Source organism: Trachypithecus francoisi, unplaced genomic scaffold, assembly GCF_009764315.1.
Source record: "Trachypithecus francoisi isolate TF-2019V2 unplaced genomic scaffold, Tfra_2.0 Lachesis_group5, whole genome shotgun sequence".
NCBI classification, from domain to species: Eukaryota; Metazoa; Chordata; class Mammalia; order Primates; family Cercopithecidae; genus Trachypithecus; species Trachypithecus francoisi.
The window spans coordinates 98,994,094-99,014,959 of record NW_022681470.1 but is presented as its reverse complement, the minus strand read 5'-3'; the positions used below and the strand labels follow the sequence as shown (position 1 = coordinate 99,014,959).

Below are 20,866 nucleotides of genomic sequence, written 5' to 3'. Positions count from 1 at the left end.
CAGATTTTTCCATTTTCAGAATCCTGGTCTGACTGCAGGTTTGTGCCAGGAGTAAAGGCTGCTGGGAGGGGCAGCCGGAGGAGGGAGGTGGAGCTGAGTGACTCACAAGATGAGTCACAGATCCAGTTATAAGCACAGAAAGAGGCCAAGGTCCTTCCCACCCCCACTCCTCTTAACTGCTACCAGCCAGCTTCCGTTGCTCTTTTCTACTGCCCCCTACCCACTTGGCCAATGCAGGAGGTGGCATGGAGAAAGTCTACATGGGGTAATATTTTGTTACCCAACCAAAGTATGGGGGCAAAATACCCTGTGATTTGCAGACGGGGTGTCTGCAAAGTAAAAGAGACAGAACGCCTGCATGACTCATCCAAATCTATAGTTGAAAGGCCTGGAGGGAAAGAAGGAAATTAGAAAAATCTGGAGTGCAGGTGATTCCAGGCCGGGAAGGGGCTTCTAATTCTGTCTTCTCACCTGTGACTGTATGTCTGGGGCAGACTCACTGGAGAAGGAAGACACAGAGGCCGGGCGCGGTGGCTCATGCCTGTAATCCCAGCACTTTAGGAGGCCAAGGCTGGCGGATCACCTGAGGTCAGGAGTTCAAGACCAGCCTGGTCAATACGGTGAAACCCCGTCTCTACTAAAATACAAAAATTAGCTGGGCATGATTATGGGTGCCTGTAATCCCAGCTACTTGGGAGGCTGAGATGGGAGAATTGCTTGAACCCAGGAGACGGTGGTTGGAGTAAGCCGAGATCGCACCACTGCACTCCAGCCTAGGCGGCTGAGGGAGACTCTGTCTCAAAAAAAAAAAAAAAAAAAAGTCCAGCGGTGTCCGAGTAATTCAGAGACAATCATCTCTGAAATACTCTTTACTGAGGGGGAAAAAAAAAATGACTGGAACCTTGGACACATGGCTAAAAGGAGTAAGAATGGCAAAAGCTAGGTTCTCAGAACACATTCAAAACCAGCCTCCTTCTTTCGGGCTCAGTATCACCCCGCAGATATACAACACGAAGTCACTGCTAATTCTTGTTTGTCTGTGGGCCTCAGTTTTGCTTGACAGAAAAAAAAAAAAAAAAAGCTGAGCTAATAGAGACAAGGTACTTCCCTTCCACGGCCCTCTACAGCACTGAGTTTAACACCATCCCCACTCCTTAAAGAGACTGAATCTTTAAAAAAATCTTTGGATATAATCTTTTTATTTTGTTGATAAAAACCAGTATGGAGGAAAGACTTCTGGTTAAATCTTGTAATTTTCAATAAATGCAGCATAGTTGTTAAGGAAGATGCAGAGGCCTAACCTACAGTAATACTTACTCCATTGGAGATGGGGCAGAGAGCATAGCAGGGAGGGAGTAGCACTGTCTAACATCAAAAAGGGAAAAACAAGAACCCTGAAAATCTCCCCTCTCTATTAAAAACTTCAGTAGGTACCCCAGTTGCCCTGGATTAAAGGAACTAAGTGCACTTAAATTTAAGCCTGAGAGATGATATCATCCCTCACTTGGGGTTAAAGGGTCTACCTTCCCCCTTCACTCACACACCTCTCCTTAACTAAGGAATTTTTCTGCCCATTTTGAGTGCAGGCCATATGTCCCTTCTTTCCTTCTCTCTAACCCAGTAACGACATGGGCTTGCCTCTTCTATTCCCTCATCTTCCCAAAATACCACAAACCAAGCTGAATCTATATTAATTTCCCAGGTATTATTCCTTCACCTCTCCCCATCCCACCAAGCCCCTCCCCAAAAGAATGAAGCAAAACAAACTTTACTATCTCCTATAAAAAATATCCATTGTCTCAGGGTCTCTCATCCTTAGAATGGAGAGGTTTTTCAATGCCTCAATAAATAGTTACCTTCCCAAATAAAAAAAATAATTTATTTCTTAATAAAAAGCTATAAGGCCTAAAGCCCCATTTTACCATATTCACCCCTAGACCACCCCTCAAAATTTCCTTTATTTGAAAATAAGGCAAAAGGAATTGGGATTGGCTAACTTATAAATAAGACATGATACAAGGTTTTTTGTTCATTTGTCCTCAGTTGTTAAAAACAAAAGTATTAACTAGAATCTAACAACAGATCAAATTCAAAGACAGCAGTCCAGTGGAGAATCAAACGTTCCCAGCTTTATCCTCTGGGAAAACCCCTGGTCTGTTTTCATTCCTATTGGTCCAGGCCAGCATCCTATGATATGAAGGCCTAAATTAGGAAAGCTAGGTGAGCTGTGCAAATTCAGGGTGTCTGAGCCACCTGTTGTTGTTTGGTGTGTGATGGGGGTGGAGGCGCACACAGTGGTGTTCTCACTAGTGTCGTTCAAATCACAGAAACAGGGACATAGCTAGCGTGAGATGAGTAAAGCACTCACCTTGGACACAAAATTTAAGGAGTGCCAAAAAACCCAGTATACTATTTTAATGCAGCATTTTTAAAAAATCACAATTAATGTAAAAAATCTATGATGGACAATGTATTAAAAATTTAAATGAAAATGATTCATCCCTATACTTACTCAATTCAGTCCCACTTCCCTCCTCCTAATCTCAGTCCTGTCAGCTCCTGTAAGATTTCACTATTTTACTCAACATAAATTTTTTGCATTAATTTTTTAAATACTGCATTTTTCAAAGTATCTTGATTAATGAGTTTTATAGTAACCTTTAAATTTTGCACCTTAGGGGAGTGCTCATCTCATACCAGGTTCCAGACCTGCTTAGACATATACACATCCCTTCCTTTGGAATCTCACTGCTTCCTTAAAACAAATCTATTTTCAAAGAAAAAACCCTAAGAGTTAATAGCCATAGGAAATTATTAAATCAGATTTGGAAAATAGGTGATTTCTGAGTTTGTTGAGGAGAAAATAACCTTTCTAAACCGTGAGCATTTCCAATGAGGACAATCTTGACTGGCTACCGAGGAGGAAAACACACACACATATATGTACACACAAATGCGCATGCATGTATGCACAACTGCTTTAGATCAAATGTGGGGATTACGTCCCATGGGATGGGTTATGAGTACATACCTCAAAAGAGAAATCCAAAGACAGAAAAACAGCCCCAGTTAATACTCTGGACATATAAGTACACTTATTCTCCTTCTTCACATCCACCCGGGAGTGTATACAATTGCATAGTTGACTTTTTTTTTCCCGGAAAATAATATAAAGAAAAAGGAAAATTGGCCCAGGATAGGTCTTCTGGTTTAAAGCTCTTAGAAATGGCTCTGGCCAGAGCATAGGCTGTTCAGACTTGTGCTTTGTGCAAAATGTGAAGGAGCTCCCCCTCCTGTGTCCACATCCCCACTCCCAGCCCCTAGAGAACAGGGATGGGTCAGGGAAAGGGAGAAATCTAAAGACAGATCAGCTCATTGGGAGTCATCTGTGCTCTGTGGTTATAGTTCACTAAAATATATTTCTCTAACTACCTTTTTATAAATTGCCCCTATATATTTCAACATCAGTCCTAATATCAAAAATATCTCTTCTTATAAAGTATTTTTAATTATTTTAATAAACTAACCACAGATTAAGGTCAGCTATGGCTTAACAAAAGAAGCCGGGATGTTAAGTTCATTCTCCGAAAGTAGAGCAAAGGGAGAAAGAACCACTTAAGTAGGAGAAAAAAATCATTTTTTAAATATTTTTGCTTGCTGGGGTCTTTTCCTTTAAAAAAAAGTCAACAAAATAAGTTGCTTTCTACAGAAACGCAGCAGCCATAAAGGATTGTAGTGCTCTACTTAGGTTTTTGGTTTTGTTTGAAACAGTCTGGCTAAAATGTCTGTCCTCCCACCCCTCCCAAGGTGCGCTCAAACCCCAATGTATCGTTATTGCTGTGGTTAAAAAATAGATCAGTTCTGTCCCAATTCACCTGGAGAAAATTGCAACACACACGACTGCTATTCTCACCACGCGCTTCCCTTTCCCACTGGGAACTTAAACAAATACAATTAAAGACTTAGATGAGGAAAAGATAGGGGGTAATCAGCAATCTCTTCTCAACTCTTCTCAAACTGTAACAGGTGACAGGTGACTGCTTGGAAGGAAATAAAGCTTAAGAGGAAAAGGATTTCCCTTTAAGTTCCTCCCTTTCCCATCTAAACAAACGGATTTAAACTACCCCCACCTCCTAACAGGCACCCATGAGGACACATTACTGCCTTGTCTTTCCAGATCCTTCAAGGGGAAGAATTTATCAAACCTTAATTTCTATCTTAATTCAAATCAATAGCAAATATGTCCAATTTCCCACTTCCCCTCCACACTTCTCACTCCACCACCATGTGCTTTTTCCCAACCTAAAGAACTTTGGTTTTCTTTTATTGACTGAGAACCTCCTTTGCCCATTCCTCCCCAAGACTTCTGCCCATCTCCCACCCCCACACACCAAACCTTCCCCTGCTACTTTCTCTTAGGTCCTTGGATGGGACCCAGGAGGTTATAAGACAAAATCGCCATCTTTCCCCCTTGTACCTCAGTCTCATCAAGTCAAGCTCTGCAGAGGAATAGTACAGCCCCTGGGGCGCCATCCAGCCCCGACCTGCTCTTGCCAGCCTGGCAGCACTCCTGTGCGCACACACTTAAAAGTTTCCAGGCAGGCTCCCACAAACATTACTGCATTTGCCCCATCAACGTGGGGACTGTGTTCTTGATGAGCCAATTAGTTGAGCTTAACTTTGTTTAGCCTCCTTGCCCTTCAATGTTCCACCCGTTCAGAACCTGTGCACCAGGAGCTCCCCATCCGGTTCCCGCTCCTTCCTCCTCAGTTCTTCCCTGTAACAACAGGAACAGAAGTTGTTTGTCTCAGGGTGTCCATAGAAGCTGCAGTTCGGTTGTTTGCATTTGGTCTGGGTTGGGGGAAGCCCCCGGAGACCTCCAGCCCATCCATCTGGCTCAGGGGGCTCTCTGTAGCCATTGCTATAGGAATTGGCCACTCGGTAGGGGGGTGGTAACAATGTACCCCTGTGAACTCCATCCTTAGAGTGGCTGCCTGGCTCCAGAGAAGGGATGCTGTCCTGATGGGGGTAGGGTCGCCCAGGAGGGCACTGTCTGGGGAAGGTGGCATATGGTGGTAGGCCCCCGACACATGGACCTCCTGCCAATTGCCTCCGGGGTTCCTGGCAGTGGACTCCGCCCCCAGAAGGCCGAGGGATAGTAAAGCCCCCAGGGTAGCCAGCAGAAAACGCCATTGCCTTGGACTCTGCTGGGGGACCGGTCGGCTGCTCTTCCCTAGCATCTGGCTCTGGCTTTTTGGCTGGAGGAGGGCCACCCCCTATTCCTCCATTCATGATCTTCCTCTCTGCCTCCTTCTGCTTCTGTTCTGCCAGGAATCTCTCCTCAGCATCAGAAAGGTAGCGCTGGATCAACTCCTCCTGATACTGGTAACGGTGACCCATCTTCAGGGTTCCAACAAAAATAAACTTCCCCTCCCCTTGCATGGCAGTCCTCAGAATGCTCAGGCTCTGCATCACCTCCTGGCTATACTTGCTCCCTCCGTTACCAATAGACTCAGCTGGGGGCTTCTCAGACACAGGCCCATCCCCAGCTGCCTCCTCCTTGCCACCCTTCCAGCTCTTCAGTGCGTTTTTCTTCTTCTTCTCCAGTGTCTCAGTGCCGCTGCTTCCCCCCGACCCTGTCCCCACCCCTCCAGGCTTCGACCCCTTGCTGTGCATCAGGCCCCCCATGTTCTTCTTGAGCTTGCTGCCCAAGGTTTTGCCAAAGCTGCCCAGTTTGTTAGCTACAGAATCTGCTCTCTTCTTGTCCTTCTCCCGATCTCGCTTTGACTTCTCCTTCCGCCGGCCGCCCTCATTGCTGGTGGAACTGCTGCCAACTGACTCCTTGTCTGAGTCTCCAGACTCAGGAGTGGACCGGGGCTCATCTCCAGCTGAGGCAGTGGGGGACTCAGGCTGGGCCAGAGGAGCCTGGAAGAGACAAGAACACTGTTGACAGTTATCCCAGCAGCCTGGGATGGGGGAATCCCCCAGGGACTCTAGCCCATCCATCTGGCTAAGGGAGCTCCCTGCAGTCATGGCTATAGAAATTAGCCAGGTAGAAGAAGGGTGGACACCTATGAACTCCATCATTTGTGTGACCGCCTAGTGACTGCCTTGCTCCAGAGAAGGGCTGCTGTCATGATGAAGGAAGGGTCACCCAGGATGGCACTGTCCTTCCTGGGTTCCAGTCAGTCAGCTTTCTCCCCCACTGCAATCTGACTCCCTTCTGTAATAAGGAGATAGTAGAATGAAGCCTTTCTCTTCATTTAGAACAATGAGCAACCATATGATACGTGGCTTCTGGGTGAGAGGCCCAGGCACTAGAATGTTCTTCATTATAAATTTCTCTATGCCAAATTCTGCGCAAAACTAATCTCAAGAAAGTCTTGACTAATCAAAACTAACCAAGTCTAGCCACTTTGCATCCCCTCAACTTTTATACATTCTGCATTGGAGTTCATCAATTTGCCCTTACTCCTGTGCTCCTGTTCTAACTCAGAGCCCACTGAATTATGACCTCTTTAAGCTACTCCGTGTCCTAGTGCCCAAAACAGAGGTCTATCTACAGAAGACTTAGGACAAAATAATGATCATCTCAAGTTCAACAAACAGTCCTGAAAACCTTTCTTAAAGAATATGTTAAGCCAAGCGTGGTGACTCATGCCTGTAATCCCAGCACTTTCGGAGGCCGAGGTGGGCGGATCACCTAAAGTCGGGAGTTCCAGACCAGCTTGGCCAACATGGAGAAACCCTGTCTCCACTAAAAATACAAAATTAGCCGGACATGGTGGTGCATGCCTGTAATCCCAGCTACTCAGGAGGCTAACACTGGAGAATTGCTTGAACCCAGGAGGCGGAAGTTGCAGTGAGCCGAGATCACACCATTGCACTCCAGCCTGGGCAACAAGAGCGAAACTTCATCTCAAAGAAAAAAATACAAAAATTAGCCAGGCATAATGGTGGGCACCTGTAATCTCAGCTACTCGAGAGGCTGAGGCAGGAGAATCGCTTGAACCCAGGAGGTAGAGGTTGCAGTAAGCCGAGATTGTGTCACTGCACTCCAGCCGGGGCGACAAGAGCAAGACTCCATTTCAAAAAATATATATATGTTTTAGTATCAGACAACAGAGCCTGGTTGGAGAGGAGATGTGGAAAATAGGAGACTAACGGTTTTAAAAAAGCAGGAAAGGGCCAGGTGCAGTGGCTCATGCCTGTAATCCCAGAACTTTGGGAGGCCAAGGTGGGTGGATCACCTGAGGTCAGGAGCTCGAGACCAGACTGGCCAACATAGTGAAACCCCATCTCTACTAAAAATACAAATATCAGCTGGGTGTGGTGGCACACGTCTGTAATCCCAGCTACTCCTGAGGCTGAGGCAGGAGAATCGCTTGGACTCGCGAAGCGGAGGTTGCTGTGAGCCAAGATTGTGCCACTGCACTTCAGCCTGGGTGACAGAGCAAGACTTCCTCTTTTTTTTTTTTTTTTTGAGATGGAGTCTCGCTCTGTCGCCCAGGCTGGAGTGCAGTGGCCGGATCTCAGCTCACTACAAGCTCCGCCTCCCGGGTTCACGCCATTCTCCTGCCTCAGCCTCCCGAGTAGCTGGGACTACAGGCGCCTGCCACCTGCCCGGCTAGTTTTTTTGTATTTTTTAGTAGAGACGGGGTTTCACCGTGTTAGCCAGGATGGTCTCGATCTCCTGACCTCGTGATCCGCCCGTCTCGGCCTCCCAAAGTGCTGGGATTACAGGCTTGAGCCACCGCGCCCGGCCCCTCTTAAAAAAAAAAAAACAAAAACGCAGGAAAGGCCAGGTGCGGTGGCTCACGCCTGTAATCCCAGCACTGCGGGAGGCCAAGGTGGGCAGATCATCTGAGGTCAGGCATTCAAGACCAGCCTGGCCAAGATGGTGAAACCTGCCCTCTACTAAAAATACACAAATTAGCTGGACTTGGTGGCACATGCCTGTAATCCCAGCTACTCAGGAGGCTGAGGCAGGAGAATCGCTTGAACCCAGGAGGCGGAGGTTGCAATGAGCCAAGATTGTGCCATTGCACTCCAGCCTGGGCGACAGAGCAAGACTCCATCTCAAAATAAATAAATAAATAAATAATACAATAAAAACAGGAAAAAGTGTCTTTGGAACTTACTTGACATCTTCTAGTTACTTCTAACCTTGAATTGTAAGCCACCACTCAGAATAGATTCAGAAGGAAACCATCCCAGATCTCCTTGTTCTGTCACTGAAAATGAAATGAAGACACACCAGGGTAGATGTGGGAGAAGTCTTCACCTGTGCATCAGAGGACAGTGGGATCCACTTCACATTCATGTAGCTATGCAGCAGATGCAATTTGACCTCTAGGGACAGAATTACACTATGAAAAAGAGAAAAAAAAAATTCACTGTGACCTTTCAAAAGCAAAGCAACTTGATATAGTTGGGAGAAAGGGTGGGAGAGAGCTACATGGCTTAGGAGTCAAATAGGATTGGGTTTGAACTATTTCTCCACTAATTAATAAGCTTTATGACCTTAAGCAAGTCACTTCAACCTCCCTGAAACTCAGTTGCAGCTGAGAATGGGTATAGATAATATCTATCCTGCAGGGTTGTTGTAAAGATTAAAATAGTGTTTGGAAAGAGCCCAGTACAGTGTCTGGAAAATGGAAAATACTAGACAGTAGCCATTATCATTGTTGTTGTTGTAAATATTATTTAGAAGGAGCTTTTGATAAATAGGTGAGAGGTTAATTTTAAAAAGTCATAAACTCTGGATTTTAAAATCAAACTCTCTTACCTGGGACCCAGTGGCAGGAGCCCAGAGAGGGAAGCGCTGGGTAAGTACTAAGGGAGGAGCTTTTGCATTCATACACTCTCCATCAGGAAGTTGATGCAGGAGGCAGAAGGAAAGCTTAACAAGCCACAGGGAGGCAGAGTGGGGGCTGAGAGGGTAGGGAACATATTTATCTTGCTATTAGTTTAAATTCCAGAAAGGCAAAAAACTCAGAGCAAACTATTTTGATCACTTATTTATTTATCTATTTATTTTGGATGGAGTTTCGCTCTTGTTGCCCATACTGGAGTGTAATGGCACCACCTCAGCTCACTGCAACCTCTGCCTCCTGGGTTCAAGTGATTCTCCTGCGTCAGCCTCCCGAGTAGCTGGGATTACAGACATGCGCCACCACGCCCCGCTAATTTTGTATTTTTAGTAGAGACGAGGTTTCTCCATGTTGACCAGGCTGGTCTCAAACTCCTGACCTCAGGTGATCCGCCCGCCTCGGCCTCCCAACATGCTGGGATTACAGGCATGAGCCACCGCATCCAGCCTTGATCAATTCTTTAAAACTCCTCTCACTTGGGCTAAGATATGTGATTTGATTATCCTGATTTTCTTTCTTTTTTTCTTTTTTTTTTTTTTTTGAGACAGAGTCTCACTCTGTCACCCAGGCTGGAGTGCAGTGGCACGATGTCGGCTCACTGCAACCTCCACCTCCCGAGTTCAAGTGATTCTGCTACCTCAGCCTCCCAAGTAGCCGGGACTACAGGTGCATGCTACCACACCCAGTTAACTTTTGTATTTTTAGTAGAGACAAGGTTTCACCATATTGACCAGGCTGGTCTCGAACTCCTGACCTCGTGATCCACCCACCTCGGCCTCCCAAAGTGCTGGGATTACAGGCATAAGCCACCACGCCCAGCCTTATTATCCTGATTTTCTGATTACTCTTTTAGGAATGAATCAGTACACGAACACTTTTCCTATTATAAGAAAAGAACAAGTTGAGATGCTAGGACTCCCATCTCTTTCAGAGGGAGAAAAAGCAGCTACACCATGAAAGAGTCCTGGTGCCCAACCTGTCCTCTACCTCCCCATCTTCACAAAACTCGCCTTAGCTTGTGACTGTCTTGCCTGAGCTGAGGAAAAATCCCGGGGAGATGGATGCTGCATGTGGAAGAAATCCCAGCTACAAAGTAGATGAAAAGACTAGGCCTGGCTTACCTGGCCAATCGGACATTGTCACTATCATCTTTGCCCCACTCCCATCCTTTTCCAGGGTCCACAGCAAAGTGCAAGGGTAGCAGCTTATACTCTGAATCTGTAAGTGGGATCACAGCTGGGGAGGAAGAAACATATCATTAAGGAATCTCCTTGAGAGAGAAAGGCAACTGAACACAGACTTACTTCACTAAAATCATACCAAGATCTTTAATTGTAGTCACTTCTCAGTTCTTACATGTTAATTAGCCCGGCATTAAAACTAATTGGCTAGTTTTCCCGCTACCACACAGCATATGTTTTAGGCCACAAATCTCCCTGAGTCCCCACCAGTCAGTTAACTAACTCTCACGATGTTCTTTCCAGTTAATGTATATTCAGATAATTCAGTCATAATTTAACACAAATTAGAAAAGCATCATTTAGAAGCTCTTACCACCTTAATCATAAGCCTTTACTCCAGAAGAGGGAATATAGGTCTTGCTTTACTCCCAAATCCCCACTTTTTTTTTTTTTTAATTTGAAAACTCTGGCGTAACTTATAGCTTAATAAAACAGTATCAACATGTGCTGTCTGGGCTTGCATGCCACTTAATTCTTTCCTCCTACATTAGATCTCATTCAAGTTTTTCAAGTAAAAATAATGCAGACCAAAAGACATGTCATTCAGCACCTTGTTCCTTGGTATTCTCCTTCTGCTCCATGGACACAAGTGCAGAAAAGTGGGCCTGATCATATGCGAGCACCAGAGGGGAGCGGTGACACTGGCTGGCTGGGACCTCCAAAGGCAGATAGATTCCTCCAAAGGGAATAGGGGCAAATGCTGCAGGAAGCCATGAAGATTATTATGAAGGCTGTGTTTCTGCCTAGTGGACAATCCCTTCACCCCATTCTGCCAACTGAGCCCCTGCTTTCATTCCAACATGTTTAATAATTATTTCCTAAGAAGCACTGTCAATGAATCCCAACCGCTTTACTCAGAATCTCTTGAGAATTTTGCACTATTCTAATTGATAACTTGCTTTCTCCCCAAGGGTCTGTCCCCTTTCCTGCCTTCCTTCCAATGCTTAGCCTAAGCCTCTGCAAAAGGGGGTGCTCAGGATGGAGTGAGGACTGACTGGCTGACTCACCTTCCCCTCCGGAGTCCCTCAGCATGGTGTCTGCCACGACGACTATGGGCCTCCTAAGCACATGAGCAAGGACAAAGACGTGAAACTCTTCAAGGCTCTCATATACAGGCTCCTCAGAACCCTCCACCCTGGAACGGCGGGAGGGGAAGAGAGTGGAAGAGGTGCGGTAAAAATAAGAGAATAGAAACAGGAGACCCTGAAGACCAGTTCTGCAGAAAGGGAAAAGAAGAATGTCCTTTCCTGGTTTTCCAGTCTTAAGGCTGCCACTGATATACCTGATTATTTTATGCTACCATAGCTGTTTCTACTTCCGTTTCACATATGGGGAAATCCAAGAAAAGAGATTTGAAGTCTCTGGGGTTAAAGCAGTGTTAGGAATTTGGAAGTAATCTCTATCTCTTAATATTCCTCCTGTTCAATAGCCTCTCTCCATTGTCTTTATCCAGTAGCTCAATACACAACTGCATAGCTTCATCCTACTTACTTCATATACTACAACCACCTACACATCACACTCATGTCTTATAAAAACGGCCGAACACAATTCCTTTCCTATGTTCCCTCACTTAAAGAACAGCCTCACCATCTATCCAGTAGCTCAATCAGAAGTTTGTGGAATATTTACTGTGCTTTTATCTCTCACCTTCCAGTAATCACGTGGTTTCACCAATCCCATTTCCTGTGTGTTTCTTTTATCTGTCTCCCTTGGCCTATCTTCAGTCTACCTCACTGTTCACATCCATGGCCCTTTCCTGGATTACTACAACTGCCTCTTATCTCACTCCTTTCCACTTCATTAACCACTGGAGTCAGTGTGTTCAAATATGGAGGGACAAGTTTGCTCCTGTCATTCACATACTCAATATTCAATGGCTTCCACCCCCTAAAGCAATTTTATTCAATACTGGATGCTTATTACAAACAAAGATTTCTGGGCCTTACCTCTGTCCAACTCAACTGGATTTTTCTGGGGTGGAGGTCCAGAAATCAGCATTTTAAATAACTCGCCCAGATTATTCTTATGTACAACCAAATCTGGATAGGTTATAATTTTTAAACATTATGCAAAATTTCAAAATTTTAAACATATTCAATACTAGAAATGATAGCATACTAAACAATCATGCATCTATCACCCAGCTTTAACAATTATAAACACATGATCAACCTTTTTTTTCCCTTTAAACAGAAAGTTTATTACAGCATATTACAGGCTTGTGTCAGTACTAAATGGATCAATAAACAGATTCTAGGCTGCACTTTCAGGAATGCACCCAAAGCTACTCCTCAGATCTAGGGTAGCATGGGAACTGCTTGCTGCTCCTGCACATTTTTTTTTTTTTATACTTTAAGTTCTAGGGTACATGTGCACAATGTGCAGGTTTGTTTTACATGTCTACATGTGCCATGTTGGTGTGCTGCACCCATTAACTTGTCATTTACATTAGGTATATCTCCTAATGCTATCCCTCCCCCCCTCCCCGCACCCCACAACAGGCCCCGGTGTGTGATGTTCCCCACCCTATGTCCAAGTGTTCTCATTGTTCAATTCCCACCTATGAGTGAGAACATGCAGTGTTTGGTTTTCTCTCCTTGTGATAGTTTGCTCAGAATGATGGTTTCTAGCTTCATCCATGTCCCTGCAAAGGACATGAACTCATGCTTTTTCATGGCTGCATAGTATTCCATGGTGTGTATGTGCCACATTTTCTTAATCCAGTCTATCATTGATGGACATTTGGGTTGGTTCCAGGTCTTTGCTATTGTGCATAGTGCCACAATACACATACGTGTGCATGTGTCTTTACAGCAGCATGATTTATAATCCTTTGGGTATATACCCAGTAACGGGATGGCTGTGTCAAATGGTATTTCTAGTTCTAGATCCTTGAGAAATCGCCACACTGTCTTCCACAATGGTTGAACTCGTTTACAGTTCCACCAACAGTGTAAGTGTTCCTATTTCTCCACATCCTCTCCAGCACCTGTTGTTTCCTGACTTTTTAATGATCGCCGTTCTAACTGCTGTGAGATGGTATCTCATTGTGGTTTTGATTTGCATTTCTCTGATGGCCAGTGATGATGAGTATTTTTTCATGCATCTGTTGGCTGCATAAATGTCTCCTTTTGAGAAGTGTCTGTTCATATCCTTCGCCCACTTTTTGATGGAGCTGTTGTTTTCTTGTAAATTTGTTTGAGTTCTTTGTAGATTCTGGATAGTAGCCCTTTGTCAGATGGGTAAGTTGTAAAAATTTTCTCGTATTCTGTAGGTTGCCTGTTCACTCTGATGGTGGTTCCTTTTGCTGTGCAGAAGCTCTTTAGTTTAATTAGATCCCATTTGTCTATTTGGGCTTTTGTTGCCATTGCTTTTGGTGTTTTAGACATGAAGCCCGTGCCCATGCCTGTGTCCTGAATGGTATTGCCTAGGTTTTGTTCTAGGGTTTTTGCGGTTGTAGGTCTAACATTTAAGTCTTTAATCCATCTTGAATTAATTTTTGTATAAGATGTAAGGAAGGGATCCAGTTTCAGCTTTCTACTTACGGCTAGCCAGTGTTCCCAGCACCATTTATTAAATAGGGAATCCTTTCCCCATTTCTTGTTTTTGTCAGGTCTGTCAAAGATCAGATGGTTGTACATGTGTGGTATTATTTCTGAGGGCTCTGTTCTGTTCCATTGGTCTACATCTCTGTTTTGGTGCCAGTACCATGCTGTTTTGGTTACTGTAGGCTTGTAGTATAGTTTGAAGTCAGGTAGCACGATGCCTCCAGTTTTGTTCTTTTGGCTTAGGATTGCCTTGGCAATGAGGGCTCTTTTTCGGTTCCATACGGACTTTAAAGTAGTTTTTTCCAATTCTGTGAAGAAAGTCATTGGTAGTTTGACGGGGATGGCATTGAATCTATAAATTACCTCGGGCAGTATGGCCGTTTTCACGATATTGATTCTTCCTATCCATGAGTATGGAATGTTCTTCCATTTGTTTGTGTCCTCTTTTATTTCGTTGAGCAGTGGTTTGTAGTTCTTGAAGAGGTCCTTCATATCCCTTGTAAGTTGGATTCCTAGGTATTTTATTCTCTTTGAAGCAATTGTGAATGGGAGTTCACTCATGATTTGGCTGTCTATTATTGCTGTATAAGAATGCTTGTGATTTTTGCACATTGATTTTGTATCCTGAGACTTTGCTGAAGTTGCTTAACAGCTTAAGGAGATTTTAGGCTGAGACGATGGAGTTTTCTAAATATACAATCATGTCATCTGCAAACAGGGACAATTTGACTTCCTCTTTTCCTAATTGGATATCCTTTATTTATTTCTCCTGCCTGATTGCCCTGGCTAGAACTTCCAACACTATGTTGAATAGGAGTGGTGAGAAAGGGCATCCCTGTCTTGTGCCAGTTTTCAAAGGGAATGCTTCCAGTTTTTGCCTATTCAGTATGATATTGGCTGTGGGTTTGTCATGAATAGCTCTTATTATTTTGAGATACGTCTCATTAATATATAGTTTATTGAGAGTTTTTAGCATAAAGAGCTGTTCAATTTTGTCGAAGGTCTTTTCTGCATCTACTGAGATAATCATGTGGTTTTTGTCTTTGGTTCTGTTTATATGATGGATTATGTTTATTCATTTGCATATGTTGAACTAGTCTTGCATCCCAGGGATGAAGCCAACTTGATCTTGGTGGATAAGATTTTTGATGTGCTGCTGGATTCGGTTTGCCAGTATTCTATTGAGGATTTTTGCATCAATGTTCAACAGGGATATTGGTCTAAAATTCTTTTTTGTTGTGTCTCTGCCAGGCTTTGCTATCCGGATGATGCTGGCATCATAAAATGAGTTAGGGAGGATTCCCTCTTTTTCTATTGATTGGAATAGTTTCAGAAGGAATGGTACCAACTCCTCCTTGTACCTCTGGTAGAATTCGGCTGTGAATCCGTCTCGTCCTGGATTTTTTTTGGTTAGTAGGCTATTAATTATTGCCTCAATTTCAGAGTCTGCTGTTGGTCTATTCAGGGATTCAACTTCTTCCTGGTTTAGTCTTGGGAGGGTGTACGTGTCCAGGAATTTATCCATTTCTTCTAGATTTTCTAGTTTATTTGCATAGAGGTGTTTATAGTATTCTCTGATGGTAGTTTGTATTTCTGTGGGATCGGTGGTGATATCCCCTTTATTATTTATTATTACGTCTATTTGATTCTTCTCTCTTCTTCTTTATTAGTCTTGCTAGTGGTCTATCAATTTTGTTGATCTTTTCAAAAAAACAGCTCCCGGATTCACTGATTTTTTGAAGGGTTTTCTGTATCTCTATCTCCTTCAGTTCTGCTCTGATCTTAGTTATTTCTTGCCTTCTGCTAGCTTTTGAATGTGTTTGCTCTTGCTTCTCTAGTTCTTTTAATTGTGATGTGACGGTGTCAATTTTAGATCTTTCCTGCTTTCCCTTGTGGGCATCTAGTGCTACAAATTTCCCTCTACACACTGCTTTAACTGTGTCCCAGAGATTCCGGTATGTTGTGTCTTTGTTCTCATTGGTTCCAAAGAACATCTTTATTTCTGCCTTTATTTCGTTATGTACCCAGTAGTCATTCAGGAGCAGGTTGTTCAGTTTCCATGCAGTTGAGCAGTTCTGAGTGAGTTTCTTAATCCTGAGTTCTAATTTGATTACACTGTGGTCTGAGAGACAGTTTGTTATAATTTCTGTTCTTTTACATTTGCTGAGAAGTGCTTTACTTCCAACTATGTGGTCAGTTTCGGAATAACTGCAATGTGGTGCTAAGAAGAATCTATATTCTGTTGATTTGGGGTGGAGAGTTCTGGAGATGTCTATTAGGTCTGCTTGGTGCAGAGCTGAGTTCAAGTCCTGGATATCCTTATTAACTTTCTGTCTCGATCTGTCTAATGTTGACAGTGGGGTATTAAAGTCTCCCATTATTATTGTATGGGAGCCTAAGTCTCCTTGTAGGTCTCTAAGGATTTGTTTTATGAATCTGGGTGCTCCTGTATTGGGTGCATATATATTTAAGATAGTTAGCTCTTCCTGTTGAATTGATCCCTTTACCATTATGTAATGGCCTTCCTTGTCTCTTTTGATCTTTGTTGGTTTAAAGTCTGTCTTATCAGAGACTAGAATTGTAACCCCTGCTTTCTTGCTTTCCATTTGCTTGGTAGATCTTCCTCCATCCCTTTATTTTGAGCCTCTGTGTGTCTCTGCACCTGAGATGGGTCTCCTGAATACAGCACACTGATGGGTCTTGACTCTTTATCCAATTTGCCAGTCTGCATCTTTTACTTGGAGCATTTAGCCCATTTACATTTAAGGTCAATACTGTTATGTGTGAATTTGATCCTGTCATTATGATGTTAGCTGGTTATTTTGCTTGTTAGTTGATGCAGTTTCTTCCTAGCATCAATGGTCTTTACATTTTGGCATGTTTTTGCAGTGGCTGGTACTGGTTGTTCCTTTCCATGTTTAGTGCTTCCTTCAGGAGCTCTTGTAAGGCAGGCCTGGTGGTGACAAAATCTCTCAGCATTTGCTTGTCTGTAAAGGATTTTATTTCTCATTCACTTATGAAGCTTAGTTTGGCTGGATATGAAATTCTGGGTTGAAAATTCTTTTCTTTAAGAATGTTGAGGCCAGGCGCGGTGGCTCAAGCCTGTAATCCCAGCACTTTGGGAGGCCGAGACGGGCGGATCACGAGGTCAGGAGATCGAGACCATCCTGGCTAACATGGTGAAACCCCATCTCTACTAAAAAATACAAAAAACTAGCCGGGCGAGGTGGCAGGTGCCTGTAGTCCCAGCTGCTCGGGAGGCTAAGGCAGGAGAATGGCGTGAACCCGGGAGGCAGAGCTTGCAGTGAGCTGAGATCCGGCCACTGCACTCCAGCCTGGGCGACAGAGTGAGACTCCGTCTCAAAAAAAAAAAAAAAAAAAAAAAAGAATGTTGAATATTGGCCGCCACTCTCTTCTGGCTTGTAGTGTTTCTGCTGAGAGATCTGCTGTTAGTCTGATGGGCTTCCCTTTGTGGGTAACCCGACCTTTCTCTCTGACTGCCCTTAACATTTTTTCCTTCATTTCTACTTTGGTGAATCTGACAATTATGTATCTTGGAGTTGCTCTTCTCAAGGAGTATCTTTGTGGTGTTCTCTGTATTTCCTGAATTTGAACGTTGGCCTGCCTTGCTAGGTTGGGGAAGTTCTCCTGAATAATATCCTGAAGAGTGCTTTCCAGCTTGGTTCCATTCTCCCCGTCATTTTCAGGTACACCAATCAGACATAGATTTGGTCTTTCCACATAGTCCTATATTTCTTGGAGGCTTTATTCGTTTCTTTTTACTCTTTTTTCTCTGAACTTCTTGCTTCATTTCATTCATTTGATCTTCAATCACTGATACCCTTTCTTCCACTTGATCGAATTGGCTACTGAAGCTTGTGCATGCGTCGCGTAGTTCTCGTGCCATGGTTTAAAGCTTCATCAGGTCATTTAAAGTCTTCTCTATGTTGTTTATTCTAGTTAGTCATTCGTCTAATCTTTTTTCAAGGTTTTTAGCTTCTTTGTGATGGGTTCGAACGTCCTCCTTTAGCTCAGAGTTTGTTATTACCAATCGTCTGAAGCCTTCTCTCAACTTGTCAAAGTCATTCTCCGTCCAGCTTTTTTCTGTTGCTGGAGAGGAGCTGCGTTCCTTTGGAGGAGAAGAGGCAGTCTGATTTTTAGAATTTTCAGCTTTTCTGCTCTGGTTTCTCCCCATCTTTGTGGTTTTATCTACCTTTGGTCTTTGATGATGGTGATGTACAGATGGGGTTTTGGTGTGGATGTCCTTTCTGTTTGTTAGTTTTCCTTCTAATAGTCAGGACCCTCAGCTGCAGGTCTGTTGGAGTTTGCTGGAGGTCCACTCCAGACCCTGTTTGCCTGGGTATCACTAGTGGAGGCTGCAGAACAGCAAATATTGCAGAACAGTAAATGTTCCTGCCTGATCCTTTCTCTGGAAGCTTCGTCTCAGAGTGGCACCCAGCTGTACGAGATGTTAGTTGGCCCCTACTGGGAGGTGTCTCCCAGGGACCCACTTGAGGAGGCAGTCTGTCCCTTCTCAGATCCCGAACTCCATGCTGGAAGAACCACTACTCTCTTCAAAGCTGTCAGACAGGGATGTTTAAGTCTGCAGAAGTTTCTGCTGCCTTTTGTTCAGCTATGCCCTGCCCACAGAAGTGGAGTCTATAGAGGAAGGCAGGCCCCCTTGAGCTGCGGTGGGCTCCCCCCAGTTCGAGCTTCCCAGTCGCTTTGTTTACCCACTCAAGCCTCAGTAATGGCAGACGCCCCTCCCCCAGCCTTGCCGCCGCCTTGCAGTTCAGTCTCAGACTGCTGTGCTAGCAGTAAGCAAGGTTCCATGGGCGTGGGACCCTCCGAGCCAGGCACGGGATATAATCTCCAGGTGTGCCATTTGCTAAGACCGTTGGGAAAGCGCACTATTAGGGTGGGAGTGTCCCAATTTTCCGGGTACCGTCTGTCACGGCTTCCCTTGGCTAGGAAAGGGAATTCGCCAACCCCTTGCACTTCCCAGGTGAGGTGATGCCCCGCCCTGCTTCAGCTCACACTCCGTGGGCTACACCCACTGTCCGACAAGCCCCAGTGAGATGAACCTGGTACCTCAGTTGGAAATGCAGAAATCATCCCTCTTCTGCGTCACTCAAGCTGGGAGCTGTAGATTGGAGCTGTTCCTATTCAGCCATCTTCAACACATGGTCAACCTTGTTTCACTACGTCTCAAATCTATTTACCTACCTCCCCCACCATGGGCTCCCACCAGATTATTTTGAAGCAAATCCTGGACATTATATAATTTCATCCATTTTTATTTTATTTCAGTTTCTATCTCTAAAAAAATAAAGGACTACCTTTTTATGTTTTTTTTGAGATGGAGTCTCACTCTGTCGCCAGGGCTGGAGTACAGTGGCGTGATCTCAGCTCACTGCAATCTCTGTCTCCTGGGTTCAAGCAATTCTCCTGCCTCAGCCCCTCAAGTAGCTGGGATTACAGCCACCCAGCACCATGCCCAGCTAATTTTTTGTATTTTCAGTAGAGACGGGGTTTCACCATGTTGGCCAGGCTGGTCTCGAATTCCCAACCACCTTGGCCTCCCAAAGTGCTGGGATTATAGGCATGAGCCACTGCACCTGGCCAGGACCACCTTTTTAAACAACCACTATACCATTAATATCACACTTTATAATTTTAACAGTAATCAAACACACAGACATTGTTCACATTTCCTTAATTGTGCACCACCATGCCTGGATAATTTTCTTTCTTTTTTTTTTTTTTTGGAAAGATGTGGTCTCACTGGCCAGGCATGATGGCTCACACCTGTAATCCCAGCACTTTGGGAGGCCAAGGTAGGTGGATCACTTGAGGCCAGGAGTTTGAGATCACCCTGGCCAAAATGGTGAAACCCAGTCTCTAATAAAAACATGAAAATTAGCTGGGCGTGCTGGCACACACCTGTAGTCCCAGCTACTTGAGAGGTTGAAACAGAGAATCACTGGAACCCAGGAGGCAGAGGTTGCAGTGAGCAGAGATCACACCACTGCACTCCAGCCTGGGCAACAGAGTGAGACTCTGTCTCAAAAATAATTAAAAAATAAATAAAAAATAAAAGAAAAAAAAAGAAATGAGGTCTCACTATGTTACCCAGGCTGGTTTCAAACTCCTGGGCTCACGCAATCCTCCTGCCTCAGCCTTTCAAAGTGCTGAGATTACAGGCATGAGACACCGCACCCAGCCTGATATGTCTTTTTACTGCATTTAAACCTACAAGTTCCTTGTCCCTTTTTATTTTCCTTGCAGTTTACTTACTGAAGATACTGGGTCATTTGTCCCGAAGTTTCCAAAGTCTAGATGAGCTACTTTATATTCCAGTTCAATAGTGAACTACCTGTAGTTCCTAAACATCATGTTGTTACACTTTTGTGCCATTAGCATAGCTCCTCTCTTTCCTTCTAATATCCTCTTAGCACAGAGCTCTCTAGACAGTGGGCTGTGGAAGCCCAGTGAGGACTCTATGAAGGTTTCCCGCTCTCCCACTTAGCCATACTTACCCACCACAGTTGGCTCCATTGGTACCTAGATGCATTCGGGGTTCACTTGAGGCAAGCTTGATCAGTTCATTCCACTCCTTCTGCCATTCATCCTCTGTATATACCAGCCCTGACTGTGTGAAGGACAGGCAGGGAACATTGGGCAATTAGAGGCTGGTTTCTAAGAGGCAATACCTATTCTACCTTACTCACTGCTACTCCACTCCCTAATCCCTTAGCACTTGGTTTACAAATTATACTACAAAGTCAAATCTCTTCCCTCTTTTACAGTTAAGATCCATGAACAAATAGTCTATGACTATTACACTTCTTTATCATCCATTCTTTTTTGACCTATTGCAATCTGTCCCGTTTCTGCCCTCCATCCTGCTCACCCACCTGCCACATACCATTTCACCTACCGGATTTTGGCAAAGAACAATGACCTTCTAATTGCCAAATTCAGTGGACCCTGGTTCTTATCTTAGCCTTCCCCCAGGTTATTTTCCTTTTTAAATTTTTCTTCACCATTAGCTTCCATAAGGTTGCTTACTATTTCTCTAAACTCTGTCTGCCCCCAAATCAGTAGTGATGTGTCAATGATTTTCGCCTTGGTTCCCTCTGGGTGATCTCTTCTACTGCCATAATCTCACTCACTACCATCTGTATGGTATATACCATCT

General features: G+C 44.3%; 1 protein-coding gene across 4 annotated transcripts in view; it reads right to left on the bottom strand.

Annotated features, from left to right (window-relative positions):
- Window positions 1–1,182: 1,182 nt before the first annotated feature.
- Window positions 1,183–20,866, bottom strand: part of OTUD7B (OTU deubiquitinase 7B) — a 73,915-nt gene continuing 54,231 nt past the window's right edge. For all 4 annotated transcript variants that reach the window (XM_033195585.1, XM_033195588.1, XM_033195586.1 and 1 more), the window contains 6 exons: window positions 20,205–20,317; window positions 11,122–11,249; window positions 10,665–10,814; window positions 9,995–10,109; window positions 8,285–8,369; window positions 1,183–5,925 (listed from right to left, as the gene is read on the bottom strand). In XM_033195585.1, coding sequence (XP_033051476.1) covers window positions 4,717–5,925; window positions 8,285–8,369; window positions 9,995–10,109; window positions 10,665–10,814; window positions 11,122–11,249; window positions 20,205–20,317 — 1,800 coding nt within the window. In that variant the 3' untranslated portion in view covers window positions 1,183–4,716. The remainder of the gene's footprint in view (window positions 5,926–8,284; window positions 8,370–9,994; window positions 10,110–10,664; window positions 10,815–11,121; window positions 11,250–20,204; window positions 20,318–20,866) is intronic.